Genomic DNA, 15,994 nt, shown 5'->3' with positions numbered 1-15,994 from the left:
TTCTCCCTCTCTCTCTGCGCCTTCCCCCCTCAAATATTTAAAAAAACAAACAAACAATAAACAATACCTCTAGCTTCCTTTATCCTTGGTTTGGTCAGGCTCTCCAGAGAAGCTGAACCAGTTACACATACAGGCATATTTTGGAGATAATGCGAGTTTCGTTCCAGACTACTCACAAGAAAGTGAGTCAAATGAACTTTTTGGTCTCCTGGTGCTTATAAAAGTTATATTTATACTATATTGTAGTCCATTAAGTGTGCAATAGCATTATGACTTAAAAAAGTACATACCTTAATTTAAAAATACTTCATTGTTAAAAACACTAGCCATCAACTGAGCTTTCAGTGAGTTGTAATCACTGATCACAGATCACCATAACAAACATAATAATGATGACAGGATTTGAAATATTGTGAGAATTAATAAAATGTGACACAGAAAATGAGCAAATGCTATTGGAAAATGGCACTGGTAGACTTGCTCTATGTAGGCTTGCCAAAAAACTTCAAGTTGTAAAAAACAAACAAAAACCCCAGTATCCACAAAGTGCAATAAAATGAGGCATGCCTGCCTAGATATATGGAGAAGGAAATAAAAGGAAAAATAGATTTATTTTACAGAATTGCTTCACATGATTGTGGAGGCTGTTAAGTCCAAAATTCACAGGGCAAGCCAGCAGTCTGGAGGTGAGGAAGTCCCACTGGGGAACAGCACTCATTCTCCAGCACTGAGTTTAGTGTGTGGGTGTTTTGGAGATTGGTGTTCTGAGAATTGGGGAGTGTTCAGAATTCCAGCAGAGTACCGTAAGACCTAACCCTTGCCTTTGAGGAGCTCTTAACCTAATGGAGAAGATTGACTGCAGTAACATGGTAGCCACAAAGCAAGTCAAACCCATGAGTTCCCTGACAGAGATATAAACAGATTTTACTGGGAGCTCAGGCTAAGCGTGATTCATCTCAATTTCAGGGAATTGAGGAAGACTTGGGAGTTGAGCCTTAAAGAATGTGTGTGGGACAACCTTTCTCATTTTTTGAGTTCTCTCCTACTTTTCTGAGACCTACAACTGAATTTAACTCAGCATCGTGTACTTGGATTTAAGCCCAGTGTATTTTCTGGGATGGTGCAGACACTTCCATAGCGACTTTAATTTCCAGAGTGAGGTAATTCCGTGGGGAGTTCAGTCAAATCCTGAAAGTAGCTACTAAGTGATTGTCTCTCTCTTGCTACCCCATCTGATTCCCCTGTAACTCCTCCCATTTCTCACCGTTTCTCTTTTCCCTTTGGGAATGTATGTTTTGTGATTAAGAAAGGAAACTTCAGAGCATTTTCTCCAATGCCATTCCTCTCCGCCAGTCTGCTTCAGCCAGCTGGTGAGTCCTTGACAAAACAAGAAGGAACCATTCGCTCCAAGTTGGAAAAACATTTGTTGTTAGCTTAGGCATCTTGGGGAATCCTGTGCAAGCCCTTTGCTTTGCAGTGAAGGGGCGGTGGCAGGAAGAAGAGCTGGGGAGGGAAAGGAAACACAGGTGGCCTCCTGTGCTGGTCCAGGAGTGGGAGGGAGTCTGCCGCTGAAAGCTGGGCTGGCGGTACTGGCAGGCTGAGTGGGAGAGACTGAGGCAACTCTATGGTGGGGAATACACCGTTGGAAAGGGAGAGTGAGCCTAAGGGTGAAATTCAGCTGCTTTATACTGTAAGGTTTGTTTTGCTCTGCCAGTTGGACAAGAAAATTATTGACAGCTTCAACCCAAAAGGAGCTAAGCAGCTTGAATGTCTAAATAGGAAATAACTAAGGAATACCTTACAGTATTAAACCGAAGTCCTATTAACCTTTTCTGTTTTGTACTGGATATAGGCGGTATCCGATATTCTAAATATCACAAGAATTTTCTGCTATTCTAAAGAAATCTCTAAATGACATTGGCAACACTAATCCCATCAGGCCTGGTATAAGTACTGAGACAGACGTGTGATGTGAGCTCAGCCCAGTGCATGATGGCAGTAACTGTCTACCCCAAATAGCCGGGGTTCCAATTCTCTATTTAGCAATGGTCAGAATTTACCAAAAGAAGATATCAAGTCCACGGTGCATCTTCTACCGAGGGCACGCTTAGAACTCCTACCCTTTCCCCTCCTCAGCCTGTTCTTTGCACATACAGCCACATGCTTAAGTAAAATCTTAGGTCCACCTTCTAATCTAAGAGAGAAGGGGAGGACCTCCAGTTTGTTGAGCAGGTACTACCTATAAATTCAATGAGCCAGAACAGACTTTGAGAAGCCTTTTGTACAGGAAGGCGAGGGAAGCATTGATTAGCTCACTTGAAATCCCTGGAGCCCTCTAAGGAACATGATGCAAGATAATTTAAAAAAAAATAAAAAATCAAGACAGCAGATGAATCCCTTGGCTCCCCCTTTTTTGAGTGTGGAAAAATTTAGGAATTTCTACTTTGGCCCTTTTTTTTAGACTTTCAACCCTTCCTGGAATCTGGTAATAACCCTGAGAACAGTACAACCCCGGCAGGTGGGTCAGTGTTCCCATCTAAGATAAAGGACTATCACTGAATAGTGAGGAAAAAAAAATGTAGGCATAGGGGAAAAAAAGCTAGCTGAGGCAAAACCAGCGTTTTGGGGGGTGAGGGAGAATCATGTTTAATGTTGAATGACTGTGTTCCTTTACTTAACAACCTGTGAAGACTCCAGGAATTACGGAATAGGACTCGGGCTGTGACATGGCCCATAAGCCTGTCTCTCGGCCTCCTCTCTGGACCCACCAAACTCTGCCATTTCCTCATCTCATCTTGCACTTTCCCCTTATTTTGGGAATGGTGCCCCATCTACCTGCAACACCGTCCTCTCTACTCCCTTTCCCAGACATTGCCGTCTCCCTTGGGTTAACAAATTCCTTCTCAGTTTTTCAGATGCGAATATCTTCTCTAGGGATCTTTTCTTGACACCCTCAACTTCCCAAGTATGGAGTGGGGTCTCCTCTTCCCAGCTTCCTTACCATCCTGTCTTTACTTCTGTAGCCCTCTCATTTGCCTGGAGGGCAGAGACTTTGTCATTTATCTCTGTGACCACAGGGCCTGGCACAGAGTAGGCCTCTAGGGAATGTCTAGAAAGAGGAAGACTCCTAGATAATATATGTTTGAAGTCCAGAAGGCCAAGAAGGGCATGCAAAAGGTGAACAAAGATTTCTTCACCAAATCCTGACATATTAAAAGGCTTAAAAAAAAAAAAATGAAGCAAGAACTCTGGGTATAAACAGGTTGAAGACACAAGTAGATTCAGGGAGGGCTCAGAAAAATTGATGGATGTCAGAAGTCTAAAGGTCTGTTTACAAGGAATGGAGATGTTTGGAGGAACCTCTGGAAACTTTGAAGGGAGATACCAGTGAATGTTGCTCCACGTCCTATGAGACACTTCATGGGACGCTATCCGAGGTAGTGGGTGGTTGGCATCAAGTAGCCACCACTGCTTGTAGGAATATGTAATTTCCAGGTGTGTGGGCAGAAAAAGTAGCACCACTGTGGGCCCCAGTGGCCTTAGGGCAGCACCCCTGCCTCTCCGACCCAGAGTTCTGTATGTGAGGACCATGCTGAAGTGCTCATCTCCATTCTTCCCCAGTGCCTTGGCCTCCCATTTTCTCTCCCCTCCCTCTTCCTGTGCAGGCTGCCAGCCTGCCAGACGCTCTGTCAGGATCCAGTTCTGGCTCTCATGATCCAGACCACCAGGATTCACATTAATTTTCCCATTGCTAAGTTTATAGTTTATATTTCGTTGATCAGAGAAATATGTATGATGTGGGTTACTGGCAACTAAATCTTTTTTTTTCCCTTCTCTTTCTCTTAAGTGTGTTTTTTCAAACCATTTCATTCCTTCATTTGGTCCAAAAGAAACTCCCAAGTTCTGCTAACCAGCCCTACCTCAGTGCAGAACTGAAGTCAGATAAATGAGATGGTCTACAGACATCTCCGTGCATCTGGCTGCCAGACTCGGTGGAGACGTGGCTCCCATCCTTGCCTTGTCTTCAAGGATTAATCACGTCTCGCATTTTCTTATTTCTTTTCTAAAGAAGATTTTTAATGACTCAAGCCAAGAAATTCCTGAAACATTAGGCCAGTTTATTGCACTTCGTTTTAATGACATTGCCAACTAGGTCCTTTTTATTTTCCCTTCTCTCTGTCCCACTCCTCCCTTTATATCCTCTCTCCTCTCCTGCCCACCTCCAGTCTTGATTTTGATCCTCTGCCCTCATTCTCGTGGCTCTTTCATCTCTTCTCTGCCCTCAGCTTTCTCCCACTGCTCAAATCTGAGTGCAAACCCCACCTCAACTCAAGGGGAAAGAAAGAAACACAAGATTGAACAGCTAGTGTGTTTGGCATCTGCCAAGGCCTTTTTAGACACCCGTGGAGACTGTTTTTATTTAAATAAGGGAGAGCATATGCCTTGCTTTCATCAGAGAGTGTGTTTGAGAAATTTCATGTCATGTTTCCATGGCTCTCAGGAGAGAGATTTGCAGCCAAAATTATTTGTGCAATTGGACAGGCAGAAAAAAATCCTAATGAAAGGAAATCTATTCATCCACTCTCGCGGCCTACGGAGAGAGGACGAGTACTCCCTCTGTCAATTCCCTCTGCCCTTTCCAAGTTGCTCGGGAGCTCAAGGCCACCTGACCTAGGTTGGGATGCTCGTGGAGGTGGTAGGGACTAAGCCTGCCGACCCGACTCTTGCAAGCTATCGTACCCTGCTTTGCGTGTTGTTTTGACCTGTCTCATCTATCAAAGTACAGGTCTCTGAGGTTAGGAACTGCATTTTTGTCTTCATGATATCTTCTGCAGTGCCGGGCTTACTAGACAATTCTGTAGCTCCTGGCTGAATGAATAAATCAGTGATGCCTGGAGGGCATGGTGTGTATCAAATGCCTACTATCGAGTAGGCTGATTTTGCCCAGCCTTGTGGGCTATAGTTGGGTTTGGCTTCAGCGGTCTGTGTGACAGGGCTACGTGCTGGCAAAAGGCTTAGTCACTACCCAGAACGCGTGGCTTCTGAGACGCTTGCCCATCCCGCAGTAAACCCCATCCTTTCCGGGCGCCAGGCTTTCTGGCCTAATGGAAGCCCAGTTCTGCTCCAGGCTTCCTCTGTTTCTGTAGTTGGTTGCCATGGTTTCCCACCTGCAGAGCACTTGATTTCAGAGGGCTCATCTTGGGGCCTTGCCAAGGCTTGGGTCCTCAGGTGAGTTGGAGGGTGAGAGTAGTGTTGTGATTCTCTGCCCATCGGTGAAGCAGTATGGGGCATGGGAGCACCCCTGCACTGCCAGAGCCCACATAGGAAGGCGACGCCTAGGACCCTGCACCTTCTCAAACTCTACCCCCAAGTCCATCCTGCAGAGAGGTGAGCCATGGGTTCTGCCGGAGAAAGCTCTTCGTTTTACTTCCTTTGAAACTTTGCCATCTTTCAAAAACCAATCGAGATGCAGAGAAGGGCCACCGGGTCAGCATGAGGGGTGCGATATTAGGGCAAAATCTTTCTATGCTTCGTAACATCAGCCATAGGCACAACAAGCCACCGCAGGGCCAGTTGAGGCCTGGAGGCCACAAGAGTTAGGCAGCAGAATCATCAGCCCGGAAACTTGCCACTGGCCAAGAGGCTACTAAGCTGTCCTGGCAGCATTGCCAAGCGAGCCCAATATGACACCCCCACAATCTGGTGGGTCCCGTCCAAACCTGAGCAGTCAAGTACATGCTTGTCCCTATGCAGGGGGAAAGGACAGGACTGACTCTACATAAGAATGCCTGGATGGGTAGAAGATGACTTTTTAAAATAAATATTCCACAGAGTTCACGGAGATGGGGATGTCGGTGACCCCCTGTGACTTCCAGACAAAGGCGCTGTCTTGCCTGACTTCTTAACTGTGACTTGCAGCCTAAGAGAGATCTCAGGGAGAGGAGGCCCAGATGAGGAAATGCCTTGAAGATCCTTACGGATTACACCAGAGGCATTCTGCTGTGATGCAATGCACCCTCTAACTGGATGTGTAAACTGTATAAAAATTGGGAGGATGAGCCTACAATTAAGATTTGACAATTTTGTGTCATGGGAATTCATGAACATAACCCAAATATTGTAATTTAATTCATAGTTCTGCTGAGCCAAAGGAAGGATCCAAGCTAGAAGGTGATAAATTCAAATGGACTTAACATAAAACCTGTCTATTTGTAGATAGATAGGTTTCTAAAAGTTCTTGTTTTCCTCCCCATTTTCCCTTAGCTCAGAAGGTAAGTGCCTGATATACCCTGTAAATGTGAAGAGGAAACACCGAGCCTATCACATGACTTATGTCTGAACAAAGCCCTGTAATCTGTGTACCTAAGAGCCCTCTGGAAGTAATGTATCAGAAGATACATCTTCCATTAAGAAACTGAGGGCTTAGAAAAGAGGGAACTAGGCAGGGTTCTGTATGGAGCCTAAACTATTTTGGGCTTTCTTAGAAAGCACAAAATCCTTTGAGAAGGAAATTCTATAAATCCAGAGATGGCCCTAAAGACCAGGGCTTCTGTTGAGAGCTGAGGAACAAGAGTTGGGTTTATTGGCATTTGATTAGTGCAGACAAGTTAATAAAATAGCCGAAAGAATACACAAAGAGGATGCACAAGAGGGGTCTGGGGGAAGGTAAGAGGATTAAAGCTGCGAAAACATTCCTCTAATGGATTTCTCAAACACACCAGTCAACAGGCAAGGGCAGGTGTCCTGTCAAACCATTTCCCCATGAAACCCGATCCATCATTCTGCAGTGAGGCCTGTTAACCCCATTTGAAACTCAAGGGCCTGCCCCCCCCCCCCCCCAGTCCCAGTGAGGTGCCCTGAGCAGCCCCAGGGACTGGCCAGGAAACCGGCTTTGCAGACAAAGGAGCCTGGGAACAGACTGGTTTCCTTCACTTGCAGCCAACCAGATCTCTGCATCTGCCTCATCTGGTGGCTGCTTAGGCCATTACTGATCATGATGTCTCCACACCACCCCCGCCCCTACCCCCAGTCTCCTTCCTGCCTAAAAACACTAGAGAAGGGTGCTCTGATTTTCACATCCATCATCACTTTGTTACTCTGCCTTTGATCCCTTAGTGAAACTCAATTTTACTCCAGCAGCCAAATTGGATGTGTTTGTCTAGTGAAGCAGCAGCTAAGGCTTAAGCTTGGGAGGAACAAGGAGGGGACAGGGCCAAGGACCTAACTACTCCTTATTTCTTTTGAAGCCAGGAAGACTGGTCTGCCAGTAGGCCCTTGTGGGGGAGCTGGATGCCCAGCTGGGGTGTCCTCAGTCCTGCCCACATGAGCTGTTGTGCACATGTTGGCATCGGAACAGAGGGCTGTCTAGCCACATGGCTGACCGGTGCCCAGCTTTGCGCCTTCCCCACCGCACAACCTTCTGTCTCCGACTTAGCAATTGTCACAGGGTGCAGAAGGAGCCAAGAGGGACTGAGGGAGGGGGTGGGGGTGCGTATGTTTTCTAGTATTGGGTCAGTGAGGTGGGTGCACGGAGGAGGACGTGAGCTGTGCCTGGATAAAATCTCAGTTACAATGGCAAGAGCCTGGGCCATTAACGTGGAGATGGCATTCTGGTGCCAAACTCCTTTCTTGTAAAAATGATCTGTTTAAGTATATTCTTGCTTGAGGCAAATTTCCTTGGAATGAAATAAAGAAGAGGAGGAGGAGGAGGAAGAGGAGGAGGAAGAAAACTCAATCTCTTGGAGTAGTTTTAGATTTACTTTTTGATGACAGAATTTTCCAGATGCCCCTGAGCTGACAGTCGCTCACAGCTCTCTTTGTGGAGATCCTCCTGACTTGGCAGGTACAGCACGCACTGTGCCGAGGAGGATTAAGGCTTTTGCATTGTTTAAGTGCATTGCTTTTGAAAAGCAGTTAGTAATATTTAGCCAGAACACACTGCGCCCAGGCCATCCACCCCTTCCCGTAGTCCGTATCTCCTTCCTCTCTGAGAAAAAAACACATCCGCTGTTTTGGCTGAGAAGCTCAGCCAGGACTGGGCTACATAATTTTGGGGGTCTAATGCAAAATGAAAATGTGGGGTCTTTTGTGCAAACGTTAAGAATTTGAAGACGGTGATGGCAGAGCATTGAGCCAAGTGCTGGCCCCTTCCAGGCTCAGAGCCACATTCAGCTATACAGATGGCAGTCCCATGAAGCGGGCCTGGGGCTCAACCTTTCAAATTGTTCATTCATTTAACGAGGATTTGTAGGGAATTTGCTGTATCCTGCATACTGTGCAGTGGGGCTTAGGGCTGGGGCGTGGAGTGCAAAATTAATAGGCTGCCCCTTAGGACTTTCCAATTTAGCTGGAGTCAGATATCACATATACAAAATTATATAATGATGAGAAAATTCTTTAACAGCCCCAAAGGCTCTACACTCACCCAAAGGAAGGAATCCTTGAGTGAGAGCTCCCCTTGACCCATGCGCCTCACTTGAGGCATTTACTTACCCCAGAAAGTAAAAGGGGGCAGTAGAAATCAATCAGGCAGTCTGCCTTTGCTTTTGTCACCCGCTTGTGAACAGAATGTATTTCCTACTCCACATTCATGAGACTTATGTCACATCTTTTCTGTGACTCCGGAAGTGACCTCTTAAGAAACATTCTATTTTAAAAATAGCCATACTTTGATAAAAGTTTGGCCATAAGTAGAGAGAAGATTTATAGAAAATTTGTTGTGCTAGGACTTTGTCCTTGAGCTTGTAGTATAGGTGAAACACAACTAGGAAAGTTGAGTTCATAGGCAACACAAATGGGTATCTGGTACCTGATTTGAGGGTCCCAGTTTCTGAGATAGTCCCTCATTTGGTCATTCAGCATTTACTGAGCATCTAATGAGATCAGGCCCTGCGTAGGTTTAGACTTGGCCCCTGCCCCTGAAAAGTCCTAGTGTTATAATCAGAGGGACAGTGATCTTTTCATAGAAATGAAAGGGCTTTCCTGTCCTGGCACAGCTTGTCTAAGAGCTTCTGGCAAGTTCCATCAGGTGGGAAACCTTCTGACCTCACTACGTGCCTTGATCACTGTGCTTTCCTGTAGTGACAGTAGTTTGTTTTTGGTAACTAACTACCTTTTCTGTGAGAAACCTGATTCCCACCTGCTCCCGTCACCTTCTTGCCTTCTCTGGGTCTCCAGGGAAAACAACACAGGCAGGTGGAGTCTTGCAGTGGAGTTGCGGTAAAAGCTCTGCGGGTGTCCGCTCTCAGGAGCTCACAGAATTTGGTGTAGACAGCAGAGAGGGTGCCTCCAGGGCTAAGTAGCTCTACGAAGGAGTGTTTGGGTAAATAGTCTCATCTTTCTTATCTTATGTCTTCTCTTCAATTCAGCTGCAGTCCTGATAAAATAAATTTGGCATGTGGCTTATGGCACAAGTATCCCGTTTTGTTCAGCAACTTCGGTGATTTGGCTCATACAAAGAGAGTTTTGTTGTGTGAACTGTTAGATTGTTTGGGAAACATCCTGCTCTTGTTCCAGATGGATCTCCATCCTCTCCCAGTTTAGATTCCAGTCTTCCCACCAAGCCAAGTCAGAAGAGACAGCCACCATGCTGCAGACACTGCAGCCTGGCATCAGGACCCTCAGCTCTCCCACATTCCACTGCCGTCAGCTACACTGGGGAGATCCCTCTTTGCCTTAGAAAGCCCTTAGAGCGTCCACAGATCCCCCACCCCTAGCCCCGAGGAAGGATCAGCCATGACATGGAGTATAGCTCATGGGTACCATCAGCCTTCCTGTTATAACCATGGTTGGTAACTAAGCAGAATCTTGGGCCTGTCACTTTTATTGTGGATGACAAAGAAAAGCCAGGGAACTTGACTGAACTGGAAAAAAAAGAAATCACAATTCTCTTTCATCATTCCCTTCAGTCTCCGTTCGCTGAGCTGTGCCAGGGCACTTATGCCTTGATCATAACCCATCTCCAGCCAGGTCCAGTAGGGCCAATGGGCTTGGCCAACTTGCCCCCATGTCTCATTGTAACAGAAGAGGCTGGTGAGAGATCGGAAGAGGTGAGATATCGCAGGCACCTCCTGATGGAATCCTGTACGTATGTCCCCACCCTCCAGCTTATATATACCAAGTTAAACTCCCATGTAGTGATAAAGGCCACACATTCCATCCTCAAACTCTTACAACAGAAAGCTGGAGGAAGGACTTAAACCACCCCCAGAAAGCCCCCAGCAGGTGAGGCTTCTGCAGCTGTTTCTTGTGACTGAAGACACCAAGGCATCAACCCACCCAGAAATGTCACTTTGTTTCTGTCGTCCATCAATGCCCAATTGGCACCTTTTCTTCTCTCCACAGATCTCCAGGATTTCAAGTTGGATGTGCAGCATGTGATTGAAGTAGATGAGGGGAACACAGCAGTCATTGCCTGCCACCTTCCTGAGAGCCACCCGAAAGCTCAGGTCCGATACAGTGTCAAGCAAGAGTGGCTGGAGGCATCTCGGGGTGAGTGAGCAAGCAGGAGCCCAGAGGCCAAGGCCAGGAGGGAAGCTGACCACCTCCAACTACTGCCTCCCGAACCCCCATCCACATGCCAGCAGTCCCCTCCTCACACCGGTCAGCTGTCTTCTACCTTGCTATTTAGCCCTGTAGGATGCTAGACTTCCAAAATGGAGGTCTTCTGCCCTGTTACGAGGAATCTCTTCATCCTTTGAGGCTCTGGAAGATGTTGCTGAGCTTCCACCATTTGAACAAGACTGTCGGCACAGTGTTCCTTGCCTCCAGGCACACACCGAGAGGTCGCCCGATGAACCCAGCCATTGGTGGAGCTGCAGCATTCCCCGGGGGGCGGTGGAGCTCACCCCCACCCATCAGGGGAATCTCTTTAGTGGGACTTGGGTTTTTCCCTCTCCCCATCTTCTCGGTGATGCGGCTGTCTCAGCTGACCTAGCTCCTGCTCAGGCCACAACATACTGGTCCAGGGGAGCCAAGCTTGGGTCCACAGAGTGCCTGTGAGGAGTAGGGGTGTCTCCCGAGATGAAGTCAGCTACTTCCCATAGCTGACCCTTCACTCAATGCCAGCTAGACCCTACGTGACAACCCACAGCTCAAAATGTATACCTTTTAAAATATCCTATAGAATTCAAACCTTTTCATCAACTTTTTCTGGTTATGAAGGGAAGATATGTTCCTATATTCTTATAAGGAATGTATATATGTTCACTGCAGAAAATGTAGAAAACCATTTTTTGGAAGGGTAAAACCCCTGATCCTGCCGCTCAGAAATCACTGGAGAGTGCGAGGAATAGAGTAAGACTCTCCTTTGTCCCCAGCGGACACTTGGCAATAGCCCTCTGGAGGAAGCCTGCCCGTTCCATAGGAGGGGTCGAGGCGTTTTCTCTGTCAGGCATTTGCCTAAGCTGCTCTTACCTGGGGCGGCCCAGTGACAGGCAGGCACCAGGCTTAGTGAACCTGGATTTCAGACACCCCGGGACCACCAGGGCAGGCCACGCCACCAGAAAGCTTAGAGCTGAGGGCCAGTGCTTTGCCTGCCAGGAAGCCGACTGAACACCATCCCCAGACAGTGGGGTGTCCAGAAGCCGTGAATCTGTCTCCTGTTGAAAGACAGGAAGCCCACCCCCGCGGCCCCTCTGGACCAGAAGCGGACAAAGTGTAGCAGACCCGCGACGCAGAGGGAAGGGTTTCAGTGACATGCGTGGAGAAGGTGGTGGTTGGGAGTGCGACTATTCCTCCCTGGTTGCAGAAATTCAGGAGTGAGGTGGCTTAGAGCTGTGACCATGACAGAGACCCACGGGAAGTCCTATGCATTTCCCTCCTTCCTGGTGGCTTGCAGGAATGATCATCTCATCACCTGCGTGTGCAGCACAGGCCCTTCAGTCCTTACAGTAGGCTCTGAGGCGGCACATGTCGTACCGTTCTACAAATGAGGAAACGGTATCTGAGAGGTCAGTCAGCTTGCCAAGAATCACAGAGTCCACGGCAGATCCAGCGCGTAAGCCCAGGTCTGGCATACCCCAGACCTTGCTTCGTTTCCACCCTACTCCAGCTCCTTTGAGAGTATAAAGCGTTCTTCCCTAGACCTATGTGCTAACTCAGGGGAGTCCTCCAGCCAGCCAGTTGGTCAGCTAGTTGGTCAGGTTTACTCCTCAGCATTTCTGGCCCACTTGATTTGCAGTTTTGGTGGGAGAACAGCATTTTCAGTGTGGGCCTGTGGGGATTCAGGTATACAGCTCACGGCTCCTGCCCTGCCTGCCCCCCCGGGAGGTGCCGGCTGCAGCTTTCTGGACCCAAACTCATCCCGTGTCCCCTTTTCTCAGATAACTACCTGATCATGCCATCAGGAAACCTCCAGATTGTGAACGCGAGCCGGGAGGACGAGGGAACGTACAAGTGTGCTGCCTACAACCCGGTGACCCAAGAAGTGAAAACCTCGGGCTCCAGTGACAGGCTCCGCGTGCGCCGTAAGGGGCAACGGGGTGTCTCGCTGATGGAAGAGGCTGGTCGGGCTGGGGGGGGGGTGACCCGGGGTGGGCACAGTCTGTGCTCCAGGTCTGTGGTCTGTGAGTGGGGGTGGGACCTGGGGGGCTTGGACCAGCAGAGCATCCGGGACTCAGACGGAGCCGGGGTCCTCTCCCCACCAGCCGGCCACTCGTGGCCTCCCGTAGGCCCTTGCCTCATTCTGGGGGGTGGCTATGCTTGCTGGTCCCTTTCCCCTGCCCATTGAGAGCTTCCCTTCATTGTGGGACTTTCATAGCAGGGATCTGTTGGGGCGTGTCTGCTGGAGCAGGACGGCCTGGTGCTCAGCAGCTGACGGCACATGCACGGGAGAGATGATGGTGTGCCCGTGCCCATGTGAGGCCACAGGGCCTGCCTGGCACAAGGCCAGGCTGTGCCTACACTGCTGCTCACTGAAGTGTGTCCAGCACCTCACTCTGGGGATGGTCCGTGGAGGCCCACACACTCCCCCAGTCGTATGAGAACAACACTCGCCTTTGCCAAGCATCTCCTGTGTGCCAGGCATTTTTCCAGCCTTCCCGCTTATTCACTGGAGGGACATCTCATGCGGAGTGTGGTCTTAGAGTCAGCACCAGAGGCAGATGTACTGTGAAGTTAAGGAAGCCAAGCTTCAGCACTCCCTCCCTCATGGAGTTTTGTATCTATAATTTTGCATTCTGTTTCTTTTCATTTTTTTTTTATGTTTTTTACTTATTTTTGAGAGAGACACAGAGACAGAGTGTGAGCAGGGGAGGGGCAGAGAGGGAGACACAGAATCTGAAGCAGTTCCAGGCTCCAAGCTGTCAGCACAGAGCCCGAAGCAGGTCTCAAACTCCCAAACTGTGAGATCATGACCTGAGCCGAGGTCAGACACTTAACTGACTGAGCCACCCAGGCGCCTACATTCTATTTCTTAAAGAAGGCCTCCCAAGCTCTCAGGTCTTATAAAAGCTGGCTTTCCCCCTGGTTAGCTCATAAAGTAAAATCACACGTAGTCCACGTGGAAGAGAGTGGCACATTGGAGAGCAACCAGCCTTCTGATGAGTGCTGTGCGGTTTCTTCCCCAGCATTGAAAAGAGGTCACGCCTTCCTTAGCTGAGCAGCCAACAAAGTAGTTGATTTGCTTTGGGGACCTGTAATACTGTGCAAGAAATGCATCTTTTTAAACAGTGGGTCCTGCTCAGCTCAGTGAGGTGCTCGCACTGTCAGGAACACTGGGAACCGAGACCTCTGTGGTGTGTGGGGGTTACCTCGGATCCTTGTCTCCTAGCCATCCTCGGACTTGGGGTGCACTTTGCTTCTCTGTCTCATCTTTTTCTTTGCCAACATGCGTAGTTCTCCATGCATATGTTGGGTCAGTGCTGCTGCTCCGATATATTACCTCATCTCTTACAATAGCTCTCTGCAGAGGCAGGTCCTTGTCTTTGACAAGGAAACCAAGCCCAGGGGAATTCAGTCACTTTATGTAGGTCTCAAGCCCCTGAAGGGCTGTTTGATGCCAAATCCCCGGAGGACTGTTTCCTGGGCCCTGGCTGCCAAAGGCGGGGTGGAGGGGTTCCCCTGCACTGAGTCTTGGTCGCACGCTTTGCTCTTCACTTCCTGGCCCCTCCAGGCTCCACCGCCGAGGCTGCTCGTATCATCTACCCTCCAGAGGCCCAGACGATCATTGTCACCAAAGGCCAGAGTCTGATCCTGGAGTGCGTGGCCAGTGGGATTCCACCCCCGCGGGTCACCTGGGCCAAGGATGGGTCCAGTGTCGCTGGCTACAATAAGACACGCTTCCTGCTGAGCAACCTCCTCATTGATGCCACCAGTGAGGAGGACTCGGGGACTTACCGCTGCATGGCCGACAATGGGGTCGGGGAGCCTGGGGCAGCAGTCATACTCTACAACGTCCAGGTATTTGGTGAGTGTCTGTTGCAGACTTTCTTCTCCTCGGCCTCCTCTTTGGTCAGTGTGGCCTTTCTAGATGCTCATAACCCTAAGCCCTGGGTAGGGTCATGTGCCTTGTGAGAGGTCCCATGCCCAGTGAGTAATGGAGGAGGAGAGAGATGGAGGTGCTTAGATCCCAGGGTCTAGGTGTATGTGCCTGACCACCCTCTCCAGTCCCTTTCCGGGCATGACTCTTACAGAAGAGACACAGGACCTTTCCTTCCCTCTATCAACAGTCACAGGGAAGGAGGGAGCCATTCCTGACTGCAGTCCCTCCCCACCCCCCCAGGCCTGTCTGGCCCTAAATGGGAGGACTCAGGCCCTTTGTCACCCCTGCTCCGGTTTCCTGGCAGAGCCCCCTGAGGTCACCATGGAGCTGTCCCAGCTGGTCATCCCATGGGGCCAGAGCGCCAAGCTTACCTGTGAAGTGCGTGGGAACCCCCCGCCATCTGTGCTGTGGCTGAGGAATGCTGTGCCCCTGGCCTCCAGCCAGCGCCTCCGACTGTCCCGCAGGGCCCTGCGGGTGGTCAGCGTAGGTCCTGAGGACGAAGGTGTCTACCAGTGCATGGCTGAGAATGAAGTTGGGAGTGCCCATGCTGTGGTCCAGCTGAGGACCGCCAGGCCAGGTAGGTGTCGCCCAAAAGGCTGGAGGAGATTTCAGCTGAACATTCACAGAACCCTTTCCTCAAGTGAAATCCAACTTAGAACCCCAGTATTATAAATGAGATAAAAGTGGCTTTTAGTTATGAGTGCAAGTTCACATTAACTTGTTAAAAAGTCAGAGGTGTACATTTTTACTAGTAGAAGTGATCTTACTATTGTATTTTTAAAAATGCTTTAGATCTGTGAGTTGCTAGGTTTCCATGGAATCCAGTTTAACAACCAGTGCTCTAGAGTAAAGAAAAGCAAATCTGCCCCTTTCAGCTTGATCCATTTCAGCTGACACCTACCCTGACTGAGTAGTTACTTACATACTCAGTCTTGGACTAGACGGGGCGGTGGGGCATGGGGGTAGGGTGCAGAAAGACATAACAAAGATCCAGTTTGCTCATCAAGGAGACAAAACTCACCAAGGAAACGATTTGAGGACAATGTGACGACAAATAAGGCTGAATCCTCACCATCAGATGCTAACCGTCTGTGGTTCAGAGGTCAGCTAGAGGAGAAACTAGCGTGGGCACATTCTGCAGATGCTTCCAAAAGGAAGGGTTGCCTGTCCCGGGCTCTCAAGTTCTCAGAGGTGACTTCACATCTCACATTCCAGGTGGCTGCAGTGGAGTAGGAAAAGGCCCAGAGTGTGCGTGGTGCTAAGACCCCGCAGTGAAGGGACATGTCCTTCCCCCAATGTAGGCATGAGAAGGAGGGTGCAGGGTTCCTCAGGAGTAAGGAGAACACCTTCACGCAAGGTGAGGCTAGTCCGTGGGCTCAGGGAAACAAGCAGACGGCAGAGATGCTTGCCTGCTGCCCTGAGCCGTGGCGGGATGCCTGGGCACAAGGCCCAAGCCTGCCCTTCTCTCCCGGCAGGGCAGCAGTACAGTCCTGTCTCCTCCCACAGGGCCCG

The 15,994-nt window shown here is 49.2% G+C and overlaps 1 protein-coding gene across 3 annotated transcripts in view; it reads left to right on the top strand.

The window, feature by feature from the left end:
* The window catches only part of BOC (BOC cell adhesion associated, oncogene regulated), a 72,444-nt gene that overhangs the window by 43,527 nt on the left and 12,923 nt on the right, over positions 1-15,994 (top strand). For all 3 annotated transcript variants that reach the window (XR_015240307.1, XM_086675421.1, XM_086675420.1), the window contains exons 5-8: positions 10,345-10,491; positions 12,324-12,467; positions 14,114-14,407; positions 14,787-15,059. Coding sequence is in view for 2 of the 3 variants with exons in the window: in XM_086675421.1 (XP_086531547.1) it covers positions 10,345-10,491; positions 12,324-12,467; positions 14,114-14,407; positions 14,787-15,059 (858 nt within the window). In the remaining variant the exon portion in view is untranslated. The remainder of the gene's footprint in view (positions 1-10,344; positions 10,492-12,323; positions 12,468-14,113; positions 14,408-14,786; positions 15,060-15,994) is intronic.

This window comes from Puma concolor, chromosome C2 (genome assembly GCF_028749965.1).
Source record: "Puma concolor isolate L17-30 chromosome C2, mPumCon1.1.hap2, whole genome shotgun sequence".
Taxonomy (NCBI): Eukaryota; Metazoa; Chordata; class Mammalia; order Carnivora; family Felidae; genus Puma; species Puma concolor.
This window is presented reverse-complemented; position numbering and strand designations above follow the sequence as displayed.